At 38.5% G+C, this 27471-nt stretch overlaps 1 protein-coding gene across 2 annotated transcripts; it reads right to left on the reverse strand.

The window, feature by feature from the left end:
- Positions 1-2633: 2633 nt before the first annotated feature.
- jak3 (Janus kinase 3 (a protein tyrosine kinase, leukocyte)) lies at positions 2634-26678 on the reverse strand. Of its 2 annotated transcripts, XM_041792034.1 has the most exons (24): positions 26585-26678; positions 20324-20530; positions 19810-19927; positions 19358-19475; positions 19082-19227; positions 17401-17704; positions 17154-17273; positions 16876-17033; positions 16679-16790; positions 16297-16477; positions 13057-13184; positions 12239-12370; positions 12068-12155; positions 11783-11907; positions 11379-11517; positions 11097-11248; positions 9689-9839; positions 8714-8835; positions 7076-7265; positions 6841-6965; positions 6107-6279; positions 4581-4698; positions 4286-4399; positions 2634-4034 (listed from the first exon to the last, which is right to left on the reverse strand). In XM_041792034.1, exons 2-24 carry the CDS (start codon positions 20520-20522, stop codon positions 3915-3917), a joined length of 3333 nt encoding a protein of 1110 aa, XP_041647968.1. In that variant the 5' UTR covers positions 20523-20530; positions 26585-26678; the 3' UTR covers positions 2634-3914. The 2 variants fall into 2 exon arrangements, with proteins under 2 accessions (XP_041647968.1, XP_041647969.1); XM_041792035.1 differs by lacking the exon at positions 20324-20530 and having other exon boundaries at positions 26585-26656.
- Between the last annotated feature and the right edge of the window lie 793 nt (positions 26679-27471).

Below are 27471 nucleotides of genomic sequence, written 5' to 3' on the forward strand. Positions count from 1 at the left end.
AACTCATTTCCATCATTTTTGTGCTAAGTTTAGATCTTTGATGATCAAAACTGATGAAAAGTAGGTCAGTTTTCATCAAGGACACAAAAATAAGATAAAATGTTGACATGATTAAAATGTTTCATCCAAATGTAATATTGATCATAAAAAATAAATGAGGTCTCTCATTAAATGGATTAAGAGTCATAATATTGCAAAGATTTGTCATCTGCTAATAAGAAAACAATTAGAAATAAATGTTTCAGCTGGAACCTGCTGCTTTGATATTAAACTATGTGGCTGCAAGTTCTTTGATATGCCGTTTTATTGAACACTTTGTGTTTTATAAAAAAAAAGTTTTGTATTCAGTTTTTTTCCATGGCAGCTTTTGTACATATTGTTTTTGCATTGTACCCTATGCTACTTTTATTTATTTATTTATTTTTATCTCATTATAAAACATATTTCACTTCCCTGACTGTTCAGCTGTCTTGCAGTCTTTTACTTTTTTAATTCTACTTTTGCCTTTAAAACAGGCTAATTCCCTCGTAAATGTACTTGTTGATAAACTTGATTCTGATTGTCATGAATAGGATGACGATCTTGTCACAGCCTCTTGATTCCTGCTGCCATACTCCACTTTGTCCACAAGGTGGCCTACAAGTGTCATTATTTTTGAATCTCCACACCTGTTATCACTTCTTCCCAGCCCAAGGTTGACTTAGCAAACATATGCTCCCATACCTGGCCTGCATACCTTAATTCACGTCACCTGTTTTTATGTGCTGTCTTGGTTTCTGTCTGCTTCCAGGTGCTTGTCTGTCTGCACTTCTTTGACACATCTGGGTCAAACTTGTAAGCCAAAGATTAGATTGTAACTTATTCTAACTGCCCCTGGAAATTCACTGAGATCTTTATCCAATTAACTTAGAAAAGCACACGTGCATGTGAGTTATACACATTTGATTCAACAATGTCCACAAACTTTTGGTGCTCCATTCAGTTAAACTTTTTCTTAGTAATATAAATGAGACCTGGTGAAAAATAGAGGAATTGGCAATAATGTAATTGAGTAGAAATGTCTCTTGGTTTAAAAAAAAAGGCATGACTCCTCAGTTTGGCATGGAAGCATCCGTGATGTTTTAATCCTTTCTTTTAGCAGTAAATCACTGTTGGACATACAACGGTTTTGCTTCCTTGATTGCAGTGACCTTGGTGACAAAAATGACAGTGAGTGACTTCTGAGTGAACTTGCTCAATCAGTTTATTCTGGCATCATACAAAACACCCACATAGCTGTGGTGTTTCATCATGACTTGACAATATGCTTCAGCAAAACAATAGGCACACTGTACCAACGCGTTTCATTGATCCGTGTGCGTGGTTTCATTGAGAAATAAATCGGCCGAGATGGTATGTTATGAAAAGGGAGTGTTAATTAAAATAAATAATTGCAACATCAGCATGGGAAAAAAGTTTAAGATGTGTTGTTCCAGCAGTTGCTAAGCTGGTCAATAATAGGAAGATTTATACAGATAAATAAGGCTGTCACAAATACGTTCTTTTTCTCTTAATGTTTTTGTATGAGGTCTGTATCGGTATGCAGGTAGGCCCCGCTCTTGCCTCCTGATGGCCATCCTCCAGGCCTGCACCGGGCCCATGCCCCATCTCTCCAGGTATCCTCCCCGCTGCCTCATCCATGATGAACATGGTTGCCCACTGGGTCACGGGCACCAGGTATGCTGTGAGCAGGATCAGGCATGGGAAAGCGCATCAGGTGCCCATAGAGGCACAGTTACCATTCCCATTTCAGGCAGCTGACCCTTCCTATCCTCTCTTTCCTGAGCGTGTCAGCATTAGACACATGGTCTTGCCAACGATACCCAAAGATGCGCCAAAGAGAAGTTGCCACAAAGGAGTCCAAGCGGTGCCTCTGGCCATCAGTCAACATCCAGGAATCACAAGAATATAGTAAGATCAGGAGGACCAGGGACCAAAACACTGACTTTTGTCTGCATGCTCAGATACCAGGAATGCCACACTAACCCATCGCCTCATGCATAAGTCCAAGTCTGCAGTTGATCTCAGCCTCATAGTGAGCAGGTCGATGAATTACACTGCCAAGGTAGGTGAACTGCTCTATTCTACACTCTCACCATTCACAGACACAGATTCGATGGCAGCATCCCCAAATTCCTTTGCATTCCCAACACTTCAGCCTGTTCACTCAGCAGGTTAAGAGCCCCCACAAGAACATCTACAGACTCCGCAAGGATCACGGCATCATCAGCAAAGTCCAGATCAGGGACCTGGACTTTGCTGATGTTTACATGCCTGGGAACGAAGAGGTGAAAGTGATGAGGAGACAGACCCAGGTCTGCTAAATGGCAAATTTCAATTTCAAAAGCTGCTGAATCTAAGTTTAGATAAAACCTGAGTTAATGAAGACGCTAACATCAACATGGGATCAAGCCATGGTTGTAGCTTACATGTTGGCCAGCAGGCACTATTTTAGTCTGACTTAAGTGAATTGTCCAGTGGTCTTTGATTTAGTGTTGATGATGCTTCACTCTTTCATGTCTTTGTAAACCTTGATGAGTTCAACGATGGCAAAAGCTGAAATAAACCATCAAAACTACAAGTTAGGCCTCCAATAGCTTTTTTTCAACAACAGAACTTTATTTTAAACAAAGGCAATTTTTAGAGGAATAAACAAAATACAACACATTTTTCCACTACAATGCCAAACATTGCATTTTTAAAAATCTGAGAAAATAAAATTACAAATACGTTAGAAAACTTTTTCACACAAAAAAATCAAAATGACTTTTGTCTTCAGTTTATTTAACTGTTTACCCCTTTAGAGACAGAAATACTACACATGCTGCAATATAGATGCCTAACAGTGCTCAGGAGAGTGTGCCTGACATTCTCTCTACAATACAGTATTTTAACTCGCTCTGATTCTGGAGTGAGAATCACTTCTAACTTAAAACAACCAAAATCAGATTTGATCATCCCAGACTATAGACGTGTAAACCTGAGGATAGACAGATCTTTTTGTACCTACCATGATGGTTGGGATTTTAAAACCTGAAAAACATGATAAACTAGAATGGCCGTCTGAGGCGGCAGACTCACGCCTAAGCAGTGCCACCGAGGAACTCACGCTCCCCTTGATTACTATGGTGTTCAAAATTTGAAGTCCGAGAAAAAACCGAATGGGTGCGCGGATCATCAGCAAACTCTAATCAATTCTTCCATGTCACTATCCCAATATTCCCTGAAAGTTTGGGGAAGATCCGACCCTCCGTTCTTGAGTTATCATGTACACATACAAACAAAGAAACAAACAAACAAAGATACGGAACCCTTTACATAACCTGCCGATTTCATTGTGGGTAATTATTTCCCATGATATAGCTGATGTTGTTTGATACTGAAATTTTTATTGTGGCGTGCAGAGAACTTATAGTGACTGTTTAGAAAGACAGCAGGATGACTTTGACAACCCTAAAGTTTTTTGTTTTTTTGTGACCAGCACTGGATTGGTTAAAAGGCTTATAAAAAAACCTGCCTCCTTATATACATTTTTGCAGTGGTTTTATGTGATATAAAAGTGGTTAACACAATATCTTCAATCTTCAAAGTGTTTTTGATCAACACATCTTTGACTGAACCGTAGCAATAAGCATGGTCTTGCTTGTCTTCCTGTTTGCAGCATACATTCTTACACTTTATTTGATCGCTAAGCTGTACAGAGCTGTGCTCAGCATGGACAAAATTCTGTCATCAGTGTGTAAATGCCTATATTACTCTGTTTTCCAATGCTGTGAGTGAACTGAGCTGTAATCTGGACCCTTCGTAAAACTGTATGAGTTCATGCTGTTGATCTCAGGCACAAGTTTAGCTGACAGGTGCAGCGTGGCGCCTTGTCAGCCTTTCAGATTCTCCCTCTCGTCCTGCATGATGCTTTCAATCAGGTTTTCCAGGTTGGAGAAACATGGGCGTTCAGCAGAATCATACGACCAGCACTGCTTCATCAGGCTGTACGCCTACAACAAGAAAATACAATTTTTATTTCAAATAGACTAAAGTTTCATAGGAGCAGAGATTTGTTTGGAGAAGTAAAGAACATTATAAGAAGTTTACAATATGAAAGTATTGCAGCCTGTTTGGAGAGATGTGAAAGCTAATTTTTTTTGGGAAAAAACACCTTTAATTTATTAATTAATTAATGATTAAGGTGAATGGTTTTGATTAAGCTTCATGAAATCCCAGATGAAATCATACAAGTTGTCTGTACCTTGACAGAGCAGTTTGGTGGAGCAGGCAGCCTCCAGTTATTCTTCAGAAGATTTGCCAGATGCATGGAGATAGACGGACCCTGCATGTTGTATCCAATTGCCTGCATACAAAGCTAAGAGAGGAGACATCATTAAAGTGATGCAATCTGATAAAGGAGTTTTCAGACATAAAAATAAGGTTTTTTCACCCATTAATGTTCAAAACATAGTGCAGAAATGTAGCTATTTTTGATTATTTCTAAAACAATAAATTAGTTGTCGTTGCATTTCTGTTAAGATAGTAAATGTTCTTACTCTTTTTGGGTTGACATTTGTGTCGCAGTAGGAGAAAATCTCATGAAGAACGACTCCAAAACTCCAGACATCTGACTTGTGGGAGAATTTGGACTCATTGATGGCCTCTGGAGCGTACCTGCAGTACATGGACAGTGCATGTCATTCTCATCTAAGGGATTGCTTTGAAAGGTGTTGGTTTTTTTTCTACACTATTGAGAATGACCCTGAAACATTTGTTTTTGGAAATCCGCTTTCTGCTGTAGAGGAAGATGGTTTAGGCTAGTTGACATACTATTATGTTATCGGGTCAAATATAAGGCTACTGCACCAGTCAGACTAGACTAGTTTAACCCAGTTTTGCATTCAAACAGCTTCCAAAGAAGCTGTTTAACACTTTTATCAGTATTGGCATCCTCATAATACACCAGTTTATGCAAGGACTGACACCAAAAACCAGTGCTTCCAAAATTGTGGCCCCCGGTGGGCTCTCAAGGCACTTTAAGTAAGCTGCAAAAGCTCAACTACACTTAATAACAACCTTATGGTTCCAAATATATATTCAAAACAGAAATCATATTTAAAAGGTTGCTAAAGTTTCATCACAGGGGTCAGTGTGCCTCAACCAGGGGGGCAGCCAGACTTAAGCTCAACACATGTCGACTCACGTGTGTGCCCCCTGGCAAGGTCGAGCTCGACAGTATCTATTTTGTTTGGGCCTTTTCAACCCTGGTAATATTCAGCATGACCCGGGACTGGTGGCAACCCTACTACCCACTTGGACGGTACCCTGGGCCATGCTTACTCGCCACATCCACCTCTTGCTGTGCCATAATGGTGTGGACAGTAATTTTTTTCAACAGATTATTTTCCTGTGCTCCTGGTAATATGCAAGGACATCCAGAGCACAACTGAGGTTGTGTCAATCCAACATCCGCACAGGATGGTGCCCTTAGGTGCCCTCAGGCGCCTTACTCGCCATATCTACACCTTTTCAGCCTCAACTTTGAAACAATGTGCCTAAAAGTTCTGTGTTCAGTTACAAGTTTATGTTTTAACAAATCCTTTAATGAAGAAAACGTAGTCTGGAGATTTAACTTACAGTTCATGTCACCTTTTTATCATTGATTTTTTTCTGATGCACAAAGCTGGTGTCATGGTTTAACTGGTGCTAGATTAACTAGTGTTAAACATTCTGAGTTTGTGGAGTCACAAAGTCAAGAAATTAATATAAAAACAGAAATTACAGGTAACTTTGCAGATGCCTGATCAAAACAATACAACGGATGATGGCTTCTTAACTGTATTTTCTGACCCCACAAATGTTTCCTAGTAACATCAATGCCCATTAAATCTAAGCATTTGTATTAGAAAAACTCAGTTTAAAAAAAGGTCTAAAACTTGGCTTATAAATCCACCATTTTAAATCACACTGTACTTGTGGGATACTCCTTTAGCCAATCATCCAGCAAAAGAAAAAGTTAAGTGTTGTTCGGCTTTAACATTTTCAACTCAATTCAACAATTTTTGAATGAAAGAAAAAATACCAGAATATGGGGCTCTCTCCAGGCTGTGTGACACGATAGTACTCCTTATCAAAAGGAATTATTTTGCTCAGCCCAAAATCTCCAATTTTCACCAGCAAATCACTGGCCACAAGAATATTTCTGGCTGCGAGGTCTCGGTGCACATAACGCATGCTCTGCAGGCACTCCATTCCCTGGGACAATGTAAAGAGAAAAACAAAAGTGTAATTAATTCTTGCTGTTTGTCTTTCAACATTTGATTCTGCAGCACAGTCAAGCTCAGATATTATCATGAAAATAGTGAAACTGAAAACTAGTTAGCAATCTACATGGGAAGATACAGCCAAGAGCTGCAGTAAACATTATTGAGGATGTAGCATGCTCTTTGTGGCTTAGATCTAAATCGAGTGTATTTCTACTTGTAGACGAATAGTTTTACAAGCATCAGCGAGTCAGATTTCTTTCTAAATGGCATTGTGCAGGGGTTACAAACACTCCTTATTAATTCAATTTAAAGTCCAGCTTCATTTCCTGCAAATATTATTTGATTTCTGCAGGATGTGAAAAAACAAGATCCAGAGCCAACATTTTCTTGACAAGAAGTTGTATATATTTTTTAGGAAAACAACAAAAGTTACAGTATACTTTAAAATGATGTGATTGATAATGATTCGAATCCAGTAATTGACATGTATTTCTACACAGTCCATTCAAAATTAAAGTCTTTTTTTAATTGCTTTGAGGGGAACTTTTACCTTGCAGATCTGCGAAGCAAAAAGCAGCATCCGCCTTGTGTTGACTTTGTGTCGGTTATTCTCCAGATAGTGAATGAGGCTGCCACAGGGCATATACTCCATCACCAAACTCATGCTGAGACGACCTGTAAAGAGGCAAACATTGAAATGAAAATTATTAACAAATATTCATCACTGTCTACAGGTCAACACGTGAACTTTTGTGGTACACAATGTTGCAGTGATTGATTATTACCCGTGCTGTAGCAGACCCCTCTGTATTTGACGATGTAGTCGCTATGAAAAGCACTGAGGGCGTCCACCTCCTTCTTGAACTCCTCCAAGGTTGACTGTTTGTTGTGCTGCAGCTTCTTCACGGCCACATACTCGCCTGTATTATCGCCCAGCGGGTCATAACAGCAAAGCTCAACTGTGCCGAAGTTTCCCTGGGAAAGTTTGCAGTTAATTAGTTACTGAAAAACAAAACAAAAAGGTACAGCTATCCCAGAACCTCCTTTTTGGGAGATTTGAAATATTGAAGTTTTGTATTTCTGTAAAGTAAACCAAAAAAGTTGAATCACTTAGCTGGGTTAGCTTAGCTTTTCGATATAAGTCTTGAGACAACTGATCCACAGCTGCCCGATATTTAAGGGTCAAGGTTTAAGGTTTATTTATTGGCCACTAAAAGGGTAAATTTGTTGTACAGAAGGGAGATTTGACAATCCTGATAGATAAACAACACATGGAAGTAATACTCTCCCTGTACTTTGAGATGATTTTGCATTGTATGTAATGTGTGCACCTGTAAATGATGTGATAAATAAACATATGAATAAAAACAATAATAGTAGAGCTTTCAAAAGTAATTACATGAATAATAAAAATTTAAGGGTGCTAAATTTGCTAAATTTATTTTTTTAAAAATTATAAACAAACAAATAAAAATAAATTTAATCAATAAATATCAACTAAAATGATAAAATATATTAAATAAATATTAACAAAAATAATAAAATGAATTACAAGTATGAATAATAAACACAATGTTGAAATCAAACTGAGATAAATACTTGATAAAATGATAAAGATGAAAGTAATAAATCAATAAATATTTTTTTAAAAGTTATTGCTGAATAATAAATAAAATAATGAAAATGAATTTAACAAATAAAATAATAAAAAAATGAATTAAATAAATTAATAATAAATAAAATTTAAAAGCTCAATTAAATAAAATAATACATAAATAAAAATTCAGACTCCCAAAAAGTACCTTAAACACATTAAAACACCTCTCAACATCAAACTTCCACCCTGTTGATGACAAGATCATCCAGTTTCAGGATGACTATTCATATGGGGTTACTTTTTATTTTATTTTGTGGAAAATGAAAATAAAACTTAAAAAATATTATTTATTTATTTAATTATTTTTGCTCAAAAAAATCTATTTATTTCTATTTCTATTTATTATTTTCTATTTTAAAACAAAGATGAAATAACAAGTAATAATAAGTAGTTTTCTCATTTCTGTTTTATAACCTAAATCCAAAGACCAAAAGCTACATTTCATAGTTTTAATACATTATCAGGAGCTTTGTTTATTAGTGTCATGGCTGCAGGCTGCAGGTATAAAAGTGCTGCAGCTGTGGAGAGTAAAGATTTGAGTTGTGATTCATTCATGAGATTGCTTAGTCCTTTAAAGAGTACGGATAAGGGATTTTTGTTTTTAAGATAAGTTAACAAACCACGAAACAACAGTAAGACAGAACAGACTCAATATATTTATGTGGGTTTAAAGGATGTGAAGAAAGAAACTGTTTTCGAGGACAACAGCCCAGATTGATAACATATAGGTGTCTACATTATGTGTGATCTGTTGGTTCAGCCTTACTTTTCCCAGACTGGAGATGAAGCGAAGGTGTCTCTCTTCAAACAGTGTCTGGTCATGTTGGGTGAGAGCTTTCCACCCGGGACTCTGAGAAACTGGCTCCGTAGCATGTAAAATCACATAGTCTGATACAAAAACAAAGATATATCACGTCATATTTTTTAGCAAATGTAACTGTTTTCTGAGAAAGAAGTGTGAGGAAGAACTGGAATCATTCAGTAACTGTGCAAACTGGAGTCATCTAATGTGACTCTGACACTACTGATATTTCACAATAACCTTTAAAGCAGGAAATAGTGCCTTCAGGAAACAGAAGAAAAAAACCCCAATGAAATCTAACACAGGTAAACATCATAAATCCTAACTGATTATGTTGTGGAGTAACTCCCTCTGGGTTTGGTGTTTTCAGCTCTGTGGTCACACCAACAGGACAGTGTTTTCTTAACATGTTAATAAGACACTCAAACATGTTGCATGTTTTTTTTCTCCTGAGCCTCCTTTCTTCAACTATAAGCCCAGCCACCACACTGGGGAAGAGAAACGGCCCTGTCCACTCAGGGATACTGAATGTAGAGACAGCATGGCGGAGTTTAGTGGAGAGGGTACAATTAAAAGAGAACAAAGAGACTTTCCAAACTTATACAACACTAGGTTGGGAGGTGGAAATGGTACACTGTGGTATACAGAGGGATGTCGAAGGTTGGGCCAAAGAGAATGTTTTTTTGGTCTGAGAAGCTGATACTAAAGTGCAAAGTCTACTGGACATCTACTCTGAATACTCAACATTACACCTTTAGTATTTTGTATAGCTGCATTTCATGGTGGCACCTTTTGTTTTCTACTGTTCCAGTAATGATATTTTTGTTTTGCATTCTGTTTGTTATTCTAATTGTGTAAAAGGCTCCTTTTGGTTAATAAATGTATTTTCTTCTCTGAGTTTATATCTGCAGTGTAAGCTGAGCAGCGGTGCACTTTTACCTGATGTGATCATGCTGTTAAGCTGACGGATGATGCTGCGACAGGAAGGTCTGAAGGCCGCCTGGTAGTGCATACACTGAGCGATAAGATCAGCCAGCTCGGTCCACTGGGAGGGAGGCAGCTGCTGGAAGTTCTCGTAAAACTGACACTTCTGCAGAAATCAAAAAATGGTAGCTGGTATCAATCTTTATCTGAGCTCTATTCTAAATGTTTAATATTTTCATGTATTTGTCATTCATGCATTGTTGTGCCTGCCTTGTCTTGATATGTTTTTGTCAAAAGATATCAGCTTCTGAGAGGAACTTTTTGTTTGCGCCAATTTTGCTGCTGTGGAGCAGTTGAAACAGGTCATGTGGAGTAATAAATCAAGCCTTTTATTTGACTGCCAGATGGGTGAGTCTGGGTTTGGCGGATGCCAGGGGAATGTTACCTGTCTGACTGCATTGTGCCAACTGTGAAGTTTGGTGGGGGAGGAATAATGAGATGGGGCTGTTGCAGGGTTTGGGCTGGGCCCCTTATCTCCAATGAAGTGCAATCTTAATGCTTCATCATACCAAGACATTTTGGAAAATGTTTAAGAAAGGCCATTTCTATTCTGTTATGAAAGGCTAGATTGGTTAGAATTTGATGATTTTCCCCACAAAACTTGGTCAGAAATAATCCTGATCATTAAGAAACCTTGGTGTTACGTCTGTGATGGCTGCTCCCAGCTGAGGCCTGTTTCTAATCAGCTGGTCTGGGAGGCTATATAGGGAGCAGACTGTTGCTTAGTTCAGTTGGATTGTTATGAATATTCTGAAGGTTTCATTCAATATGAATGTAGCACTGTAAACTACAGCAGAACTCAGGAAGTAGCAGATGTGAAAAATTCAGCTAGAATAACGTATGAAAAAAAAATCTCAAGACAAAGACAAACTTGATCAGCATTATACTTTGTCTCCCTTATATGCTTAATAATGAGGGATCTTTTATACTATGTTGTGTACTTTTTCTGTTTATATTGCTACACTTTATTCTTTCCTAACTCTGCTGATAGGGATGCATCCGCACTACGTCTTTGCAGCAAATCGCCCCTACCCTCATCCACTTTCACTGTCTGCCAATTAAGTCCACATTAATCATTAAAGCCGCCTCATCACCTATAAATCCCCCAGTGTGCTTGCTCCTCTCTGACCTCCTTCGCCCATACACCCCGTCCCGAAACCTTTGGTCTTCAGATATGGACCTGCCCTCTATCCAAAACTCTGCATCTAAGGAGGCAGAGTCTTCAGTGCTGCAGTAAAACACCATCCCCACTCATCTGGACTCAGTGTTAACTTCTTCAGCAGACAGCTAGGTGAAATCCTTTAACCCAGCAGGATCAGCTGTAGGATTTTTTTGGCAATTTCAAGAGAAAAAGTGGGATTACCAAGTTCAAGTCGCAGCCCTGCAGCGGATTGTTCCCACTGTTAAAGATTTCCCACACAGTGGCACCAAAGCTCCACTTATCACTGTCAAGGGTCAGGTTGTTTGGAGACTCAAGCACTTCAGGGGCCACCCAGGGGATCCTGTCCAGGATCACTACACACAGAAATGATATTCATATAGTTAGATAAGAGAGGAAGAAAGTATCAAATGATTCAGCAGTTATGATAAATTAAAAGTTGGTGTTAAACTTGGATACAGGTGGACCAGTAAAGCACTACTTCACCGTTTCTGTCCAGCATGGTCATGCTAATGCCGGGGTCACTGAGCTTAATGAAGGGAGGGCTTCCCTGTGCTGCGTCTCCTTCTCTGGCCAGCAGCAGATTTTTGGTACAGATGTTTCCATGAACGATGCTCTTCTCTTCCTGAAAAACCAAGTAATCTTATTATAGCTACGTGCAGCCCAACATGTTTGGCTACTTACAGACCAAACTGTGCACACACATTTCAAAAAGGAAATGAAAAAAAATCTTTGTCATCCGTAAATGATTTGCATAGTAACCATCACTTTCCGGATAATTCTGGCGGAACTTTTAAGATTTACACATCTTAAATTACACAATGACTAAATAAAGTGAGATGAACTGGTAATCCTATACACTCCATTGTTTCATCTATGTTGCATCTTACCAGGAAGTTTAGGACAGACGCGAGCTGCTTTGCTACATCAAGTTTCCAGCTCACTGACACTGATCTCCCTCTCTTCAAGTAAAGGTCAAGAGCCCCGTACTTGACAAACTCCTGCACCATGATGTCTGTAAGGCACAGCAAGCTTTGTTTCTACAGCTGGACTTCAAACAAACACCAAGCTAAGACATTCTCCACCACAGACAGTAGACAACAAGGGTCACTTAAGGATTCAATCTGAAGATATTCTTATTGTGAAAAGGTTGACTGAGATAAAAATTGACTTACTTTTTGCTCCATAAACACTTACACCGTAGACAAGGAGGAGGTGTTTGTGGGAAATCTGGCTCATCAAACTGGCAGCTTCAAAGAATGACTGAGAAGAAAGAAAAAAAAACAGACCGGTCAGAAATCTATGAGATGGAAGATTTCAGTGCATTTCAAACCAAAGATACCAACCTCCCAGCAGTTTTTGTGAACAACATCAAGCTCCTTCAGAGAAACTTCTGTCACGTGTTTCTCTCCATCATGGATGTCACGTTTGAAGCCCTTGAATATTCGAGTGAAGGATCCTTGTCCAAGGCTCTCCCCCTTGCAGGAAAAACAGTTAGAGACCACATTAGAGTTTTCTCTGCATCAGAGCTTCCCACAGTGTGGGTCAGGGTCCACTGGTGGGTCCCATGGGTCTGGCATGGGGGTACTGATAACCTGGACCCACAGTAGGGGGGCCTCTGAGAAGCCTGGAATGAAAAATGTGTTTTTATTTATTGATTTATTTTTCTTACTATTGATTGTCATTATTGAACCAAACTAAACCAACTAAAAGAATTGTACGACAGGCCGAAACTTGCATCAAATACAGTCAAATGAAACACTGGGGGGCCCTGCTCCTCCTTTCAAAAAAGTCCAAAATAGTGGAGTTTGAGAAAAATTGCTGTTTTCAAAGTATGAAGTGTGTTGCTCTGGGGTGTGCCAGGACACTTCAGAGGAGCTGTGGTATAAAAAGAAAAACATACACAAAGAAATGTGATCTGCTTAGCTAATTTCTGCTATGAGTGAGGCAAAAACGGAGGGATTTACAACCAAGACTATTTACAGTTTGGATTTTCATGGACGACTCCTGATGATGCTCCACGATGCAATTTACAAAGAGGTGCTTTCTAATGACAGCATGAGGTCGTGTAAACTCTGGCATCATATTGAAACAAAACACCCCAGTTTGGTGACCAAGCAAAGTGACTAATGAATGGTTCAGTTACTCCTGTTTACACACTCACCCATGTCAAGTCTTCATACTTGATCATGTGGAACTGGATATTACTGAATTTGTTCCTCTCAAGTGTTGGAGAGCCTTGAGCTTCCACAGAGCTGCTGCTGCTGCGTATGATGATCAGATTTGTGAGCTCTGTGGGAACAACACAATCATCAGTGTTAAAAAGTCCATGAAAGCTGAAGGTATTGAACAAAGCTAAGTTGTCCCAGGATACAACATTGTAATATTTTCTGTACAAAATGTAAACTAAAACCTGAGACACCATAAAGGGCATAAACAATCATATTTACTAGCATATACTATGGTGGATTTCAGATTTGTTTCTAATTTTCTGACCTTTATTCACCCTGCCTCTGCATTTTAAAAAATACCACCCCCCTAAAGTGGAAAAGTGTGTTGTGGTCTAACAAGTCTACATTTCTAATGTTTTTTCTTTAAATAATGGCTGTCAAAGAAAAGGACCATCCTGATTGTTATCAGTGCAAAATTAAAAAGCCAGCTTCTGTGATGGAGTGGGGGGTGTATTAATGTCCATGGCATTATTGTACCATTAATACAAGTACATACAGGTTCTGGTGCAACACATGCTTCCATCAAGACAATGGTTTGTTTTTGGGACATCCCTGCTTTTTTCACCAAGACAATGCCAGGCCACATTCCATACAAGTTACAACAACATGGCTTCACGGTAAAAATGCGCAGGTACCAAACTGGCCTGCATGTAGTCTAGAGCTGTCTCCTGTTGAAAATATATGGTGCATTATGAAGTTCAAAATGTGACAACAAAAACCCAGTTCTCTCCTAATGATGGAAAAGTATTCCACTTCAAAAGCATCAACAATTCGTGTCTTTGGTCTCCAGATGCTTTTATGATATTAGAGGTAAACATGCTCCTGTCCCAACTTTTTTGGAACATGTTACACAACAAACTCAGAATGTGTATATTTTGAAATATATAGATAAATAAAGTAGACCAGGAACATGAAATATCTTGTCTTTGCTCTATTTTCAGTTGAATAAAGGATTTGTAAATCATTGCTGCATTTTCATTCACATTAAACACAGTGTTCTTACTCTTCTGGAACTGTAGTTTGTATGAATGATGCTCCGTAAACAAACTTGTCCTGTGTTGTGTGCAATGGATAAAATATTTGTAATCATGGACCACTCCCACAAAAACTGCAATGTGTCATTATAAAAGCATTTATGGTGGGTTTGCTGCACTGTAAAAGGTCCAAGTTGATTAATATTGAGTGAAGAAATTATGATTCATTGGATGCACTTTTGATGATTTAACTAAATGATAAAACACACTGAGTTTGTTAACCTCTGTAAGAATTATACTGTGGTGATCCAGGAAGCAATCACCTGGAACAGGGACTTCTGGGATTGCTTTGTGAGAAAGAATTTGTTCTACTGTTCTATAATGTTCATGTTTTACTGCAAAGTTGAAACTATGCATGTTTTGTTTATTGGTTAAATTTTTTTAGTGGAAAATGTTTTTCCAAGTGTGACACCATGAGTGAGGGGGTCATTGCTGCTGGCTACGCTGTGTGTATGCGTCTGTATCTGTGGTTCTAATCAAAATATAGCTATGCGTGCTTACTGCACATGGGCTTGTGGAACTCGTTGAACTTGTCTATAAACCATTACTCATCACAGCTCACCACAATAACAAGTGAACATATAAATTATATTGGCACAACTATTTTAGCTGCGCCAATTTAGGTATGTTCATATTTGTTGAAGAGATTTTCTGCCAACTGGACATTTTTAGCTTTGAGCATGTCATGCCAACTCAGTGGCAACACAGGGTATTAAGTTGGGCCCCTCAACTACAAAACTTGTTAACTGAATCTTGTTGCTTAACTATTTTATGTCAGATACCTACAGTATATTGTTTTTTACAGTGTGGTGGCCCAGTAGCACAAGGAACAGAAGTTGTACTCCACAGAGCAGACTGCCAGGGTTTGAATGCCGCCCATGGCTCCTTTCTAGTCTGTCTTTTCCCATTCTATCTCAGCCAGTTTTTTATTTCTATCCACTATTCCCTTAATATTAAAGACATAAACAGCCAAAAAAATTCTCACCAAAGTTTGATAGTGTTTGAAAATCCTTTTCCCCCTAAAAAACCTGAACTATGTACTTCTAACTCCCCGTAGAGCACACTATCCCAAGACAGTCTGACTTTAGACTACAGCTCTCAGACATCCCCTTTTGTGGACCACTACAGTCAGATGCCATCGCTGTCAAGCTGGAAACAAGCAAAAACATTCAAAGATGCAAGATTTAACTTATGTTAAGGGTTAGGTAAAGGTGAGGCTACTAAAAGTTAAAAGTCAAAACCCCGACCTTCCAAACCTAATTACAACATGTTTAACTAAGCAGAGTAAACAGTCTGCTTACATGAAAAAACATGTCCTCCTTGAAAACACTGTAACACAGCCAATGTAGCTAAGGCTACAGCTAGCAAAGCTATGTTGGCTATGTAGGTAATGTAGCTGAAGCCTGTACACATTTTACAGATTTGCTGAATCTAATAATACCACATTTTGTTGAAGTGAATTACTACATAGCTAATGTTGATAACATGGTTAAAGCTCTTAAAGCTCATAGCTCAATTATTTTATGCTATGTTTGCTTAAGCTAACTTAGCCAATCTAGCTACGTAACTACGTTACTTATGTAGCTGGCATGGCTATGTTAGCATTAGCTTGGTTTGCTAAAGCTTGAGTAAAGCTAAAGCTAACATAGCTACATTGGCTTAGGAAGTAAGCTAACAAAGCTATTCCAATCTAGAATAGCTTTGTTAGCTTTTGCTAAGTTAGCTAAGCTAATGCAAGCTTTTTTTCATGTAATTACTTTTATAAGGGTCTATACATAATGTATTTAGACCTGACATTTTTCCCATGTTTTCTTTTAAGAAACGTTTCTTAGTCTGTAATGCGTGCAATGTGGTTATTTCATGAATGTAACTGCATGACTTTGTTTATGAATAAAGTTGAACTTTAAAAAAAAACTTAAACAGCAAATACATGGTACTGATATATTGTATCATTTTTGTCTCACATTAGTGATCTGCAAGGGGGGCGTCTGAGAGCTACGGTCTGCAGCCAGACAGCTAAACAACAATGACAATTACAAAATTGGGAGTACAAAGGCCAGCACCCATTATCGAAGCTTTGCATTCAGATATCGTTATGTTCAGAGGTTAATATTTAATATGTGACTCGGGAAGACACACCTTTTGGCCGAGGGGGACAGCAGTGACCCAGCTTGACTGGTATGTCGGCCAATAGCAGCTTGTTGTGTTGGTAATACATGGTGAGCTCTCTCAAGCTGGCAAAGGTTTTATGCACACCAGGGAGACTGTAGAGTTCATTTTTGATGACAAGGCAGTCTTTATAGTCAAGAGCAAGTGGAGTCTGCAAAAATAAAAACGTCATTGCCAAGAAAATGCTCATAACTAATATTCAAGGAAACAACTGCATTGTCTGCATAGAGATTAACTTTTTATGATCGTAAATGCTTGAGCTGTTATCCTTGTAATCACAAGGCCTTAATAGCAGATTACCCATGGGAGTCAATCTTAATGTGTCTTATTTTGATCCAGCAGGAACTTTTACCTGAACGCAAACAGTCAGGAAGAAGTTGTCATAGTTCTTGGGACTCTGGCGAAGGAGAAATGCACCACCTTTACACCCAGACTTTTTCAGCTTGTTGACAGCAAACTCTGATCTGTTTGAAAAAGATAAGAAACATTTATAAAACAGCATGAGATTGGCGGAATCTATGAAATTTAACAATGATGGAAATGACTCACGTGATTGGGCCGTGACAGTAGTTTTTGATCCTGTCAAGAATACTTGGAGGAGCGATGTCTTGACAGAAGTAGTGGCTGGAGTCTGTGGTCAGTCTGAAGTAGCCATCAACAAGTGACATGAATGAAAGGGCCTCCTTGAGACACTGAAATGTGGCCTCCTGTAGTACAAAGCAATGATTAATAGGTCTGTATGTTTTCATTCAACTTAAATAGTTAGACTGAATATAAATGACTTCACCATGGGGGTGCAATAAAATAGTTGAGAGTCTCATCCCTACCAGGCATCGGTCATCTTTGCATGTTATAGTCACCATCCTGTTGTCTTGGGGGACTTGATCATGGCTCAGTCTAGTTATGCTGATGTCAGTGATGTCTTTGAAATCACAGAAGGTCTGCCACTGCAAGAAAAGAGCATCTTCTATCTCAACAACAGACTGTTTGATCACGTTTGCATCCCTTTTTTTTTTTGCTGTCAAAGTGAACAACTTTAAACTCATGAATCTTAACTGATTGAGAGGTTCTTACCACAGCCGTATCTGGATGAGAACTTTCCCTGGTCTGAATTCCAGCTTCCCCGGTGACCCGCACAAGAGAGAAATTTGACTTTGAATGGGAGAAAGAGGGATTAACTTGGAAAGTTTCACTCCCCAAAGAAGGCTCTATGCCAGCCAGTTCAATCAGGTACTTGAGCTTCAAGCTGCACTCATCAACAGAGCAGCTGCCGATCTTCCTCAAGTATCGCTTCAGGGTGTTTCGGATTCGATACCGATCCAGGCGGCTTCGTTTCTGGATGTCCTGGCGATGCAGCTTTGGAAGGCAGGATTTGTAGCTGGATGGAGGGATGGTTTTCAGTTAACAATTATGAATGTGAGCTTGAATAAGTTTAATAAAAACGTTAACGGTTATTTTGGGAAAGTTCAATCAGAAAAATCCTATTAGTGATAGACTGTGAGCGCTCTGGCTGCACATCATACATCTATGAAGGTCACTCTCACAGACCAGTCATCTGAGAGACTGCATGTCTGAGAATGGAAATACACACTAAACATTAAAATAATTAAAATTGGATTAAATTCCTGTTTAGAGTTAGAGTAAGGGTTAAAGAAACAGGATAATAAAAGTTAAAAACCTTAAAGCTGAGTTAACAGTCAGCTAACAGGAAAAACTCTCGTCCTCCATGGAGACATTCTAAAGCTGAAAGAGTGTCACCTGCAAAGCTCTGTTACCTGGATAAGCTACATAGCTAACGGAGCTAAATAGCTTAATCTCAGCTCACAAAGCAGCTACTTAAGCTACATATCCATGTTATCTGCATAGGTAAGTTAACTGTGCTTGCTAAAGCTGACATTGCTAAAACTAACAAGACAGCATAACTATGTTAGCTTTAGATAAGCTAACAGAGCTTAAGCCAGCCATGGTTCATTAGCTAAGCTAATTTAACAACATTAACTATGTAGCTATGTTACCTATGCAGGTTACATAGCTATGTTAGCATTAGCTACATTGTCTAAAGCTCACTTTGCTAAAGCTAACTTGGCTACATTGGCTAACGTAGTCATAGACATTTTATATGTAGATGCCTCATTGACTGTATTTGCCCGCTGCAGCTATACATCAACATGTCCGCCATATTGCCAGAGGCAAGACCGTTCCAAAAACAAATGCAAGTATATAGGGGATGAAGGGTTTTGTTATTGTTTGAAATGTTATTCCACACAATCTTGTCAGCCCCACGCAGCTCAGGAGTGAAGCATTTTACCCAGGAATGCCTCTGGCAAAATGGCAGCAGCGTTGATGTACGGCCCACTGGCTATGAACGTAGTAACGTAAAGTATATAGCCATCATAGCTATGCTTTAGCTGAAGCTAACAGACCTTAAGCGAGCCACCATTTGTGCAGCTGCTTCTAAAATGACTCTATACATAATTTAATCCTTGATTAGACGTCTGACCTCTCTATTTTATTTCTGAAATATTCATTAGTTTGTAATGTTATTTCATGAATGTAAATGCAAGACTTTGTTTATGAATAAAGTTTTATTTAAAAAAAAATCTAAAACCAGCATCTCAGATAAAAGGTCTGTGAGAGTGGCTGTCAGAGATAAATGGTCTGTTGCCAGACTGTGCTGGGAAAAGTCTGTTGTCATTTAAATTTAACTTGCAAGACTGGGTTTTAGAAAATTGAAACATTATCCAAATATAAACACCTGACGCTCCTGCAGAGCTCTCTGACACTCTGGTGACGCTCCTTAGCCATTCTCCACAAGTCCAACACTGCAAGGCCCAGGCATTCCTCCTGAGTGCTCAGAGGAGGGGAAACTCCGGCTTCACTAGCAATGAAATCATTTCGCAGCTATGGTGTGCCAGAAAAAAAACAATCTGTATTTACTACATGGTCAATGCATCTCTAGTGTTTAAATGTTTGCTTCAAATTAGTCATACTTGAATTATTATGAGCAACTTTATAAAACAGTGCATACAACCTGAGCAAAGAGGTAGTCAATGACACTGTAGTCCAGCACTGGACTGATTCTGTCTCTGGTCAGACTGTAGCGGTACGATGATTTCACTCCTTGACCAAACCAGTTTCCAAAGAAAAACCTATACACACAGACAAAAGTGCATAACTCACCGTAGCATGATTAAAGTATGAATAACGGTCAAGTTCCCCAAATGCATTCAATCTATTTACTCTACTCTACTCTACTCTACAATTCTTCATTAGAAATCCTGATGCTAAATCAATCATGCTTAATTAAAGTGGAACTGTGATTGCAAATATTGTGCACTTTTTGGGGGATAGTATTTGAAAAATGTGTTTTTGGCTTTTATTTCAAGCATATTCTTTCAGATACTTTTTTACATGTTGGGATCAGTTTAGCCGAATCTCATTGTATGAAACATTTCAATGTACTCTGCTGCTGTTTTCACATACCTGACTCTGAAGTGGACATGCAGGTTTTCATCTGTGTTAAACATGTGTGATGGGGGATACCAAAATGAGAGATCAGCAGATGCCAACCCAAAAAGGCTTTGGTACACCGGTAAGATTCCTGTAAGAAGAGATCACACAATTTAGACATAATGTGAAGGTATCTTAGCTCAGTGGTTTCTGACCTTTTTCCCCAGGAGCCCCCCTTACTTGTATCTTAGAGGAGCTGAGGACCCCCAGGACCCACACAAACAAAAGGTGATACATGGATGTCAAACGTTGACATAAAAAAAAGTTTTCTTTGTTCAAATCTTTATTAAACAGCACGCACATAGGGTTTCTTATCAAGAGAACTTTGCACGAATTATTCAGAAGAGTTTTATCATGATTTTAGTTAGTAAAATCTCTAGTCTAATAATGTAGTAATCTCTAATCTAGTAATGAAATCTCTGCCCCCCAGGTTGGGAACCAATGTCTTAACTCATTATGAGCGTGCAAAAGCCCAAATGCATCTTACCACACTTTTTGCCAGCTTGAATGCAAACATTTTCAGCAGAGACTTGGCCAGATGAAATCTGAAATGTTGTCTGGTCTTTTGTGTCTGGAAAGAAGTAGAGGTGCACTTGTAGACAGGAACCAGTGCTGGAACTGGATCTCTGGCTGCCTCCTCGGTCTCTGATTACTAAGGGTTCAGACTCCTCCTCACTAAGATCCATCAGGACTTCTGGGAACCAAATCAACAGAAGATATTCGAATAATTATGCCCAGACAGCTTTAACAGAAAGCTCTTAGATTTCTATGGGATTATTTAACTTGAGAAATTCTTAACAACCCCCCCCCCCCTTTTTTTTTTAAACAGAAGACTTTGTCTAGAGCTCTTCATTAAACATTTATTCAAAATCTTTTGAATATATGAAGTGTAAAGTCTTTCTCAAGTGGCATTTAACAAACCATCCAACATCATGGAAACAAGTTCAAATAATTATGTAAAATAAAAAATACTCATTGATTTTACTCATTTAGTCCCAACTCTGAAAATCCTGAAAGGAATCGATGCCTGTAATGGGAAAGCTGACCATCCACACCTTTATTTGATCATCATCTCTTTGATTACAACATGATTGGTCTATCGCCTATTGCTAACCCGTCATACCTTGTTGGGTTCCAATCTCTTTAATCACCACTTGATTGATCAATTGCCTATTTAATCATTTCAAACTTGATCATCACTTTCTGCATTCATCAGCATCCTGCTCCTTCATTGTACTGTAAATAAATGTAAGCAGCCTGTCTCCTATATTCCCAAGGATACATGGCCTCTGGGTCAGACCTTGATAAAAGCTGCTTGTTTTAAAGAATTAATCTACGTACACCATTCATATCATTCATACATTCATCAGCACTATATGGACAAAAGTATTTGGCCGCCTGACCGTTACATATGAAGGGAATGTAATGATATTGTATTCAAATACATATACTGTATTGTGGAGTTAGCCCCCCTTCTGCAGCTATAACAGACTCCACTCTTCTTGGAAGGCTTTTCTGTGGGAATTTGTGCCCATTCATTCTATAGAGCATTTATGAGCTCAGGCACTGATGTTGAATGAGAAGGTCTGGCTCACAATCTCTGTTTCAGTACATCCCAAAGGTGCTCAATAGGTTTGAGGTCAGGGCTCTGTGTTGGCCAGTCAAGTTCTTCCACTTGATCTCATCAAACCATGTTTTTATAGTCCTTGCTCACTGCACTGGGGCACAGCCATGTTGGAACAGAAAAGGACCTTCCCCAAACTGCTGTTGTTCCTAAACGCTTCCACTTTCTAAAAACATTGCGTACAGTTGACTGTGGAATATCAGGGATGAAATTTCACAAACCATGTAATTGCAAAGAAGGTGTCCTATCACAGTACTACACTTGAAGTCGCTGAGCTCTTTAGAACGACCCATTTTGTGTCACAAATGTTTGCAGATGAAGACGGTATGGCTAGGTGCTTGATTTTATACACCTGTGGTATCTGATTGAAACATCTGAATTAAATAATTAACAGCTGAAGCCAAACACTGTTCATAAAGTGTTTGTTTCCAACATACTGTGAAATTGATGGCTTCGTTCCTGATATTGTGAGTTTGTTTTAGGCCTCTGCTCCATTAAAATAAAAGACACTTTTTAACCCCCATTTAAAGCTTCCAGGGGTCATGGAAGTGATGTGGCTCCCTCCAGATGGAGCAAAGGTCTTCAAACTGCTTTAAGATAATGGAAGAGACATAGAGCTTTAAAACAAAGGACTGGACGGCAGCATGGTGGTGTAGTGGTTGAGACTGCTGTCTTACAGTGTGAAGGGAAAGAGACGTGTAAAAAGAAAAATAGCAAAAGAACAATTAGTAAAAGTACTAAACAGAGTCAGGCATGGGCAGGGACAAACTTAGTCATTATTTCTTACGCACTTTTTCATATGATAGGAATTACTAAGCACACTCTTGACTGTGACTTATTGCATAAGTCACAGTCAAGAATGTATTCTCATTTAGTAGAAAGTCATGTGAGTATTTGTCACCAAGGAAATGTGGGATTTTTAACTTTTCCAGTATTTTAAGGAGGTTTTAAGGATATGGACATTACTATTTAGTTGACTGGAATTTTCAAAACTTTTTATGCTGTTTGTCCTATGATTTATTGGGGGATAAAGTAAAGTTAGCTTTGAGCGGTGTTTCCCTGTGGTGTGCACTGAGGTAAAAGTAACAGAAGCATTTAAGAAAGGCTGTTGACGAGAGCCCCTATGGGGTTAAGAACAATGTTTTATCCTTAATTAAAGCAATAATGAACAGATGTTTTTTTTGACTTGGATACTCAGGATTGCCAATTAAAGCAACAAAAATACACATTTATGTGTGCTTGCATTAGTAAATTGTTGCATGTTTCAAAAATCTTTTTACTCAGGATGAAATAAACCTTCTTTAATAATGCTAACATTGTGCATAGGCCAGCTGGGCTCAACTATTGAACTGTTATAGCTTATCCAGGACCTGCACATCAGGTGGAAAGCAGATGAGAAAAGAAACTAGTTAACTGACCCCCAAAATAAACTGTTAACAAACTACAAAAGCTAATTGAAGCTTGGCTGAGGAGGTAGACATTAGCACTACTGATCCAATGAGACAGGGTGTGTATTAGTAAATCAAATCTAGAGAGGGACCAAAGTGGGTCTTTCATGAGCTCAAACATTTTTGATTTGACTGTGATACTCAGGTATAACAGATTTAAAAATGTTATTGGTAAATCAGTTTGGTTATATTCACTGCATCAGTTAACCTGAACTGGAACGACTGGCGTTTAAATTAAATCTTAATTTTTTGTGTTATGCTTGCTACATTGTAAAAAATGCTTATAGTTTTTGTCATATGACCTACTAAGAAGCCTATCTCAACAACATCTCCTATCTCCTTATCTTAGTAACTGCAGTTACTAAGATAAGGAGTAATTCAGTGATGATTCCCCAACTTACCGGAAAGTCTTTTAAAAAAAACTCCACTCAGCCTCTGTAGATTTATACTGAGCAAACCTAACCAAAGGCTGAACCTCTAAACTTCTCATTGCCTAATGACATCACCACAGTGCAGCTTTAAATTCATTCATTCTACTGATCTCCTCAGCTAAAACAATAGCTATTGCCAAACATATCCTCATACTGTAATCTCTCAAACACACAAAGCAACCTGTCTTCCTTGTTCCAAAAAAGAAAAAAAAAGAAAAGAAAAGAAAAACTGGCAGATGCCACTGTCTTCTCTGAGCCAAAGCTCATTTAAGATAGCCTGAGGCAAAATTGAAAACTGTTCTATGGTCAATTAATCAAATCGGAAACATTTTGGAAACCACAGACATAATGCCTTGTGGACTAAAGAGGAGAGGGACCATCTAGTTCATCATCAGCACACAGTTCAAAAGCCTGCATCTCTGATGGTATGGGACTGCATTAGTGCCCATGGCGTGGGCAGCTTACACATCTGGAGAGGCACTATCATCCAGACAACGTCTCTTTCAGGGAAGGTCTTGCATATTTCAACAAGACAATGCAAAACCGCATACCACATTCACATCAACAGCATGGCTTCACAGTAGAAGAGTCCAGGTGCTGAACTGGCCTGCCTGCAGTCTAGACCTTTCACCAGCAGAAAACATTTCAATCCAGCAAAGACGTCCCGGACTGTTGAGCAGCTATATTCCACATCAGATTAATTTAAATACATAAATTTAAATACATAAATAATTCATAATTTGGACAAATTTATATAAAAATAATCAGGAAAATATTGCTGTGCATATGTATTACACCAAGTTAGATTAAACCAAGAAATAGTAGGATCTCTGCTTCTTTCTGTTTCTTTTAGATCGTTTTGTATTCACTTTGCAATATTCAAAACCGATCAAACGATGAGCTATGTTTTATGTCATCATGTTACATCCTGTTTTTAAGAAAGCAAATGCCATGCCCAGCCTGCTAGTTGCATTTTGACTGAAAACGTTTGACATCAAAAGATGATTATGAGACAAAGGATGAACATTTCAGCTTTTTTCCCAGGTGTTTACATCTTGATCTGATACACGTTTCAATGGTAGAAACTTTTGTTTGAACTCACCCATTTTTCATGTGAGCAAAAGTATTGGAACATGTCAGGTGTGTTTTACTGCCCAGGTGTGTCCTATTAAACGGATTATTCAAACAGTCAGTAGCAATGAGTGACTACGCCCAGTTTCAGCTTTGGGTTTTCTGTGCAGACTGCATTTATGGTTAGAGGTGTAACTAACACAAGAACCAGAGAGCTGTCTATAGGTGAAAAGCAAGCAAATATGAATCTGAGAGAAGATGGAAACTCATTCAGAGCCATTGCACAAACATTGAACATAGCCAGTATAACTATTTGGAAAGCCCTGAAGAAGAAAGAAACCACTGGTGTACGCAGTAACAGACATGCAACGGGTAGACCAAGGAAAATGAAGGTATCACTATCTACTGTTTACACAAGACTTCAGGAACAAACCACTCATTAGCAAGAAGAACAGGAAGGTCAGGCTGAAATTTGCCAAAAAGTACAGAGACATGCCTAATAAATTCACATTTTTATAGACTGATGAGACAAAGATGAACCTTTGCTAAAGTGATGGAAAGGCTAAAGTTTGGAGAAAGAAATGATCTGCTCCTGATCCCAAACATACAAGCTCATCAGTGAAACACAGTGGAGGTAATGTCACAGGCTCATTGATCTTCATTGACGATAAGATAAGATATTCCTTTTTTAGTCCCCCAAGGGGAAATTCCATGTAACACGTGATGGCAGCAGCAAATGAACTCAAAAGTCTACAAAAACATTTTGTCTTCCAGTTTAAAGAAAGATGCAACCAAACTGGTTAGGAGATCCTTCATCATGCAGCAGGAAAATGACCCAAAACACGCTACCAAAACAACGAAGGAGTTCATCAGGGGCAAGAAGTGGAAGGTTTTAGACTGGCTGAGTCAATCTACAGATTTAAACACTATAGAGCATGCATTTTACCTGGTAAAGAGGAAACTGAAGGGAGTAACCCCCCCACAAAACAAACAAACAAACAAAAAAACAACAGCTGAAAGCCCGGAGAAGCATCACAAAAGAAGAATGCAAAAGTTTGGTGATGTCAGTGGGTCACAGGCTTGATGCAGTTATTGCAAGCAAAGGATTTATAACTAAATATTAAGTCTTTCTCACTTTCATCTAGTTTATCTCTGATCCAATAATTTTGCTCACCTAAAAATTTTGTGTTCTGTTACAAATAATGTTATTGATCAGATCCAGATGTAAATACCTGGAAATGAAATATCGCTTGACTCATATTCATCTTTTGATGTCAAACTAAGATGTTTTCAGTCTACAGAAAAAATAGAGGAATTGGACTCTGTTCTAATACTTTTGGAGGAGAGAGTAAATTCTTTAAGGGTACTCTTGATGTTTTCAACATTTGTTTTGACCAACCAGAGGCCACCAATCGGCATTGTCACTCTATAAACCATAACACCTGTTAGTGCTCTGACAACAGCATGAAGAAGCAGAGACCATCTTGGTAAATACGGAGGTTTAAGAGATGAAGAGGACAAACTCCCATGGTTCAACAAAGGCTATAAAATACTGGCAACTAAAGGGCTGGCAGCACCCTTAGTATTACTACTATCATTGTTAGTGTTGTGTCTGTTTGTCATGATACTCTGTGTGTATGTGGGGGGATTTCAGGAATAATATGTGGTTGGATTGATGCATAGAGCCACTGTATGTGATGATGTTTCATATTCAACAACGGGGGATTCCCTATATCAGACAAAAATGCCCACCGCATTCTGCTAAAAATGAACTGAAACAATGACATAACATGGTAGGTAAAAATTATGATAATACATAAAATTTAATCAATGTTACCTTAATACACTTCAGACAGTTTACATGAGAAAACAGATCTCATCACTTTCAGCAGTGAAGTAAACGCTCACATGAACCACATTTAAACCAGACTGATCACTTCATTTGTTAAAAAGTAAAACTATTTTTTGTTTTTTTTTTAGCCATTGATGATACATTCTTTGTTGCGGCTTATTAAAGCAGACTAGAATTTAGACAGTAGCTAAAGTAGCTATGACATGGACCAACACAATCGCCACCAAAATTATAACATAGGCTACATAAATGCTATATATTAGACAGGTGACCCACAGATTACTACACTACAAATAATTAGAAGAGTATGAAGGACTTTTACCTTGACGCTCAAACAGTAGAAATCCTCATGTCACACATTTGTTCATTTACTCCTTGCTTCCTTGACTTTGGTCTACTTTGTGTCTATGTGAGCGTTTGAGAGTGTGGTGACAGGAAATATAGAACTTCCTGATTTAGAGAAGCAGATGCAACATGATCAACAATACTTTTTAGTCATTTCTCTCTGTTATCAGCCCACTGTTTGAACTAAAAGAGTCAAAAATGCATAAAGAAATGATGTATTACCCACCTTTGAAAGCTTATCATTTAAGAGGCAATGTGACATTAAAGATACTGTGAGATTGTTTAACTTCTTTTACTGCTATCTTAGGATTAAGAGTACGTTGACATTCACAATCTACTGTGTGGAGAATGTCAGGGCCTAAATGTCCTGTAGTTAAAGTTGTGAGGATATTATGTGTTAAAACCGCAAATGAGACACATCTAAGTGTTCATTAATGATGTCAGTTCAGTTCTGTTCAGGGAGATTTCATACTACAGGAACAGAGAGGCAGCTGAAGTGTGGTTTCCTTGTTCAGCAGGGGTTAGCAGCTTCCTGTTCAAGGTTTAACAATCAGACAGTTTAAAGTTTGGATTACATGTTACTTAGATAACCAAATGTCTCATTTATTTGAGCACATTCAATGAAAAAATACATTAAAATTTAGGTCAGGTTAGTTTTTAAAAGATTAAATCTTGTGTCCCTATATTTTCCATCTGTAAATTTTCCAATCTCCCTATCCCCATGATCAGATCATAGTTCTTAAGCTACGATTAGGGCCTCCAGCAATGATGCAGAGGACACAGAGACATCTGCACAAAGATTATTGGCCTTTTTATGGTGTTGAGTGTGTGTTGCACAAACACGTTGAGAAAAACGAGATTTCT

The sequence above is a fragment of the Cheilinus undulatus genome, linkage group 7 (genome assembly GCF_018320785.1).
Source record: "Cheilinus undulatus linkage group 7, ASM1832078v1, whole genome shotgun sequence".
Classification (NCBI taxonomy): Eukaryota; Metazoa; Chordata; class Actinopteri; order Labriformes; family Labridae; genus Cheilinus; species Cheilinus undulatus.

Excerpts from the sequence above, each read along its gene's own strand:
- jak3 (XM_041792034.1), bottom strand. The coding sequence starts at position 20,522 with ATGGATCTTAGTGAGGAGGAGTCTGAACCCTTAGTAATCAGAGACCGA. Across the intron at positions 19,476-19,809 it reads CATGTCCACTTCAGAGTCAG|GTTTTTCTTTGGAAACTGGT; the intron begins GTATGTGAAAAC and ends CTGTGTGTATAG. Across the intron at positions 17,034-17,153 it reads GCAAAGATGACCGATGCCTG|GAGGCCACATTTCAGTGTCT; the intron begins GTAGGGATGAGA and ends TTTGTACTACAG.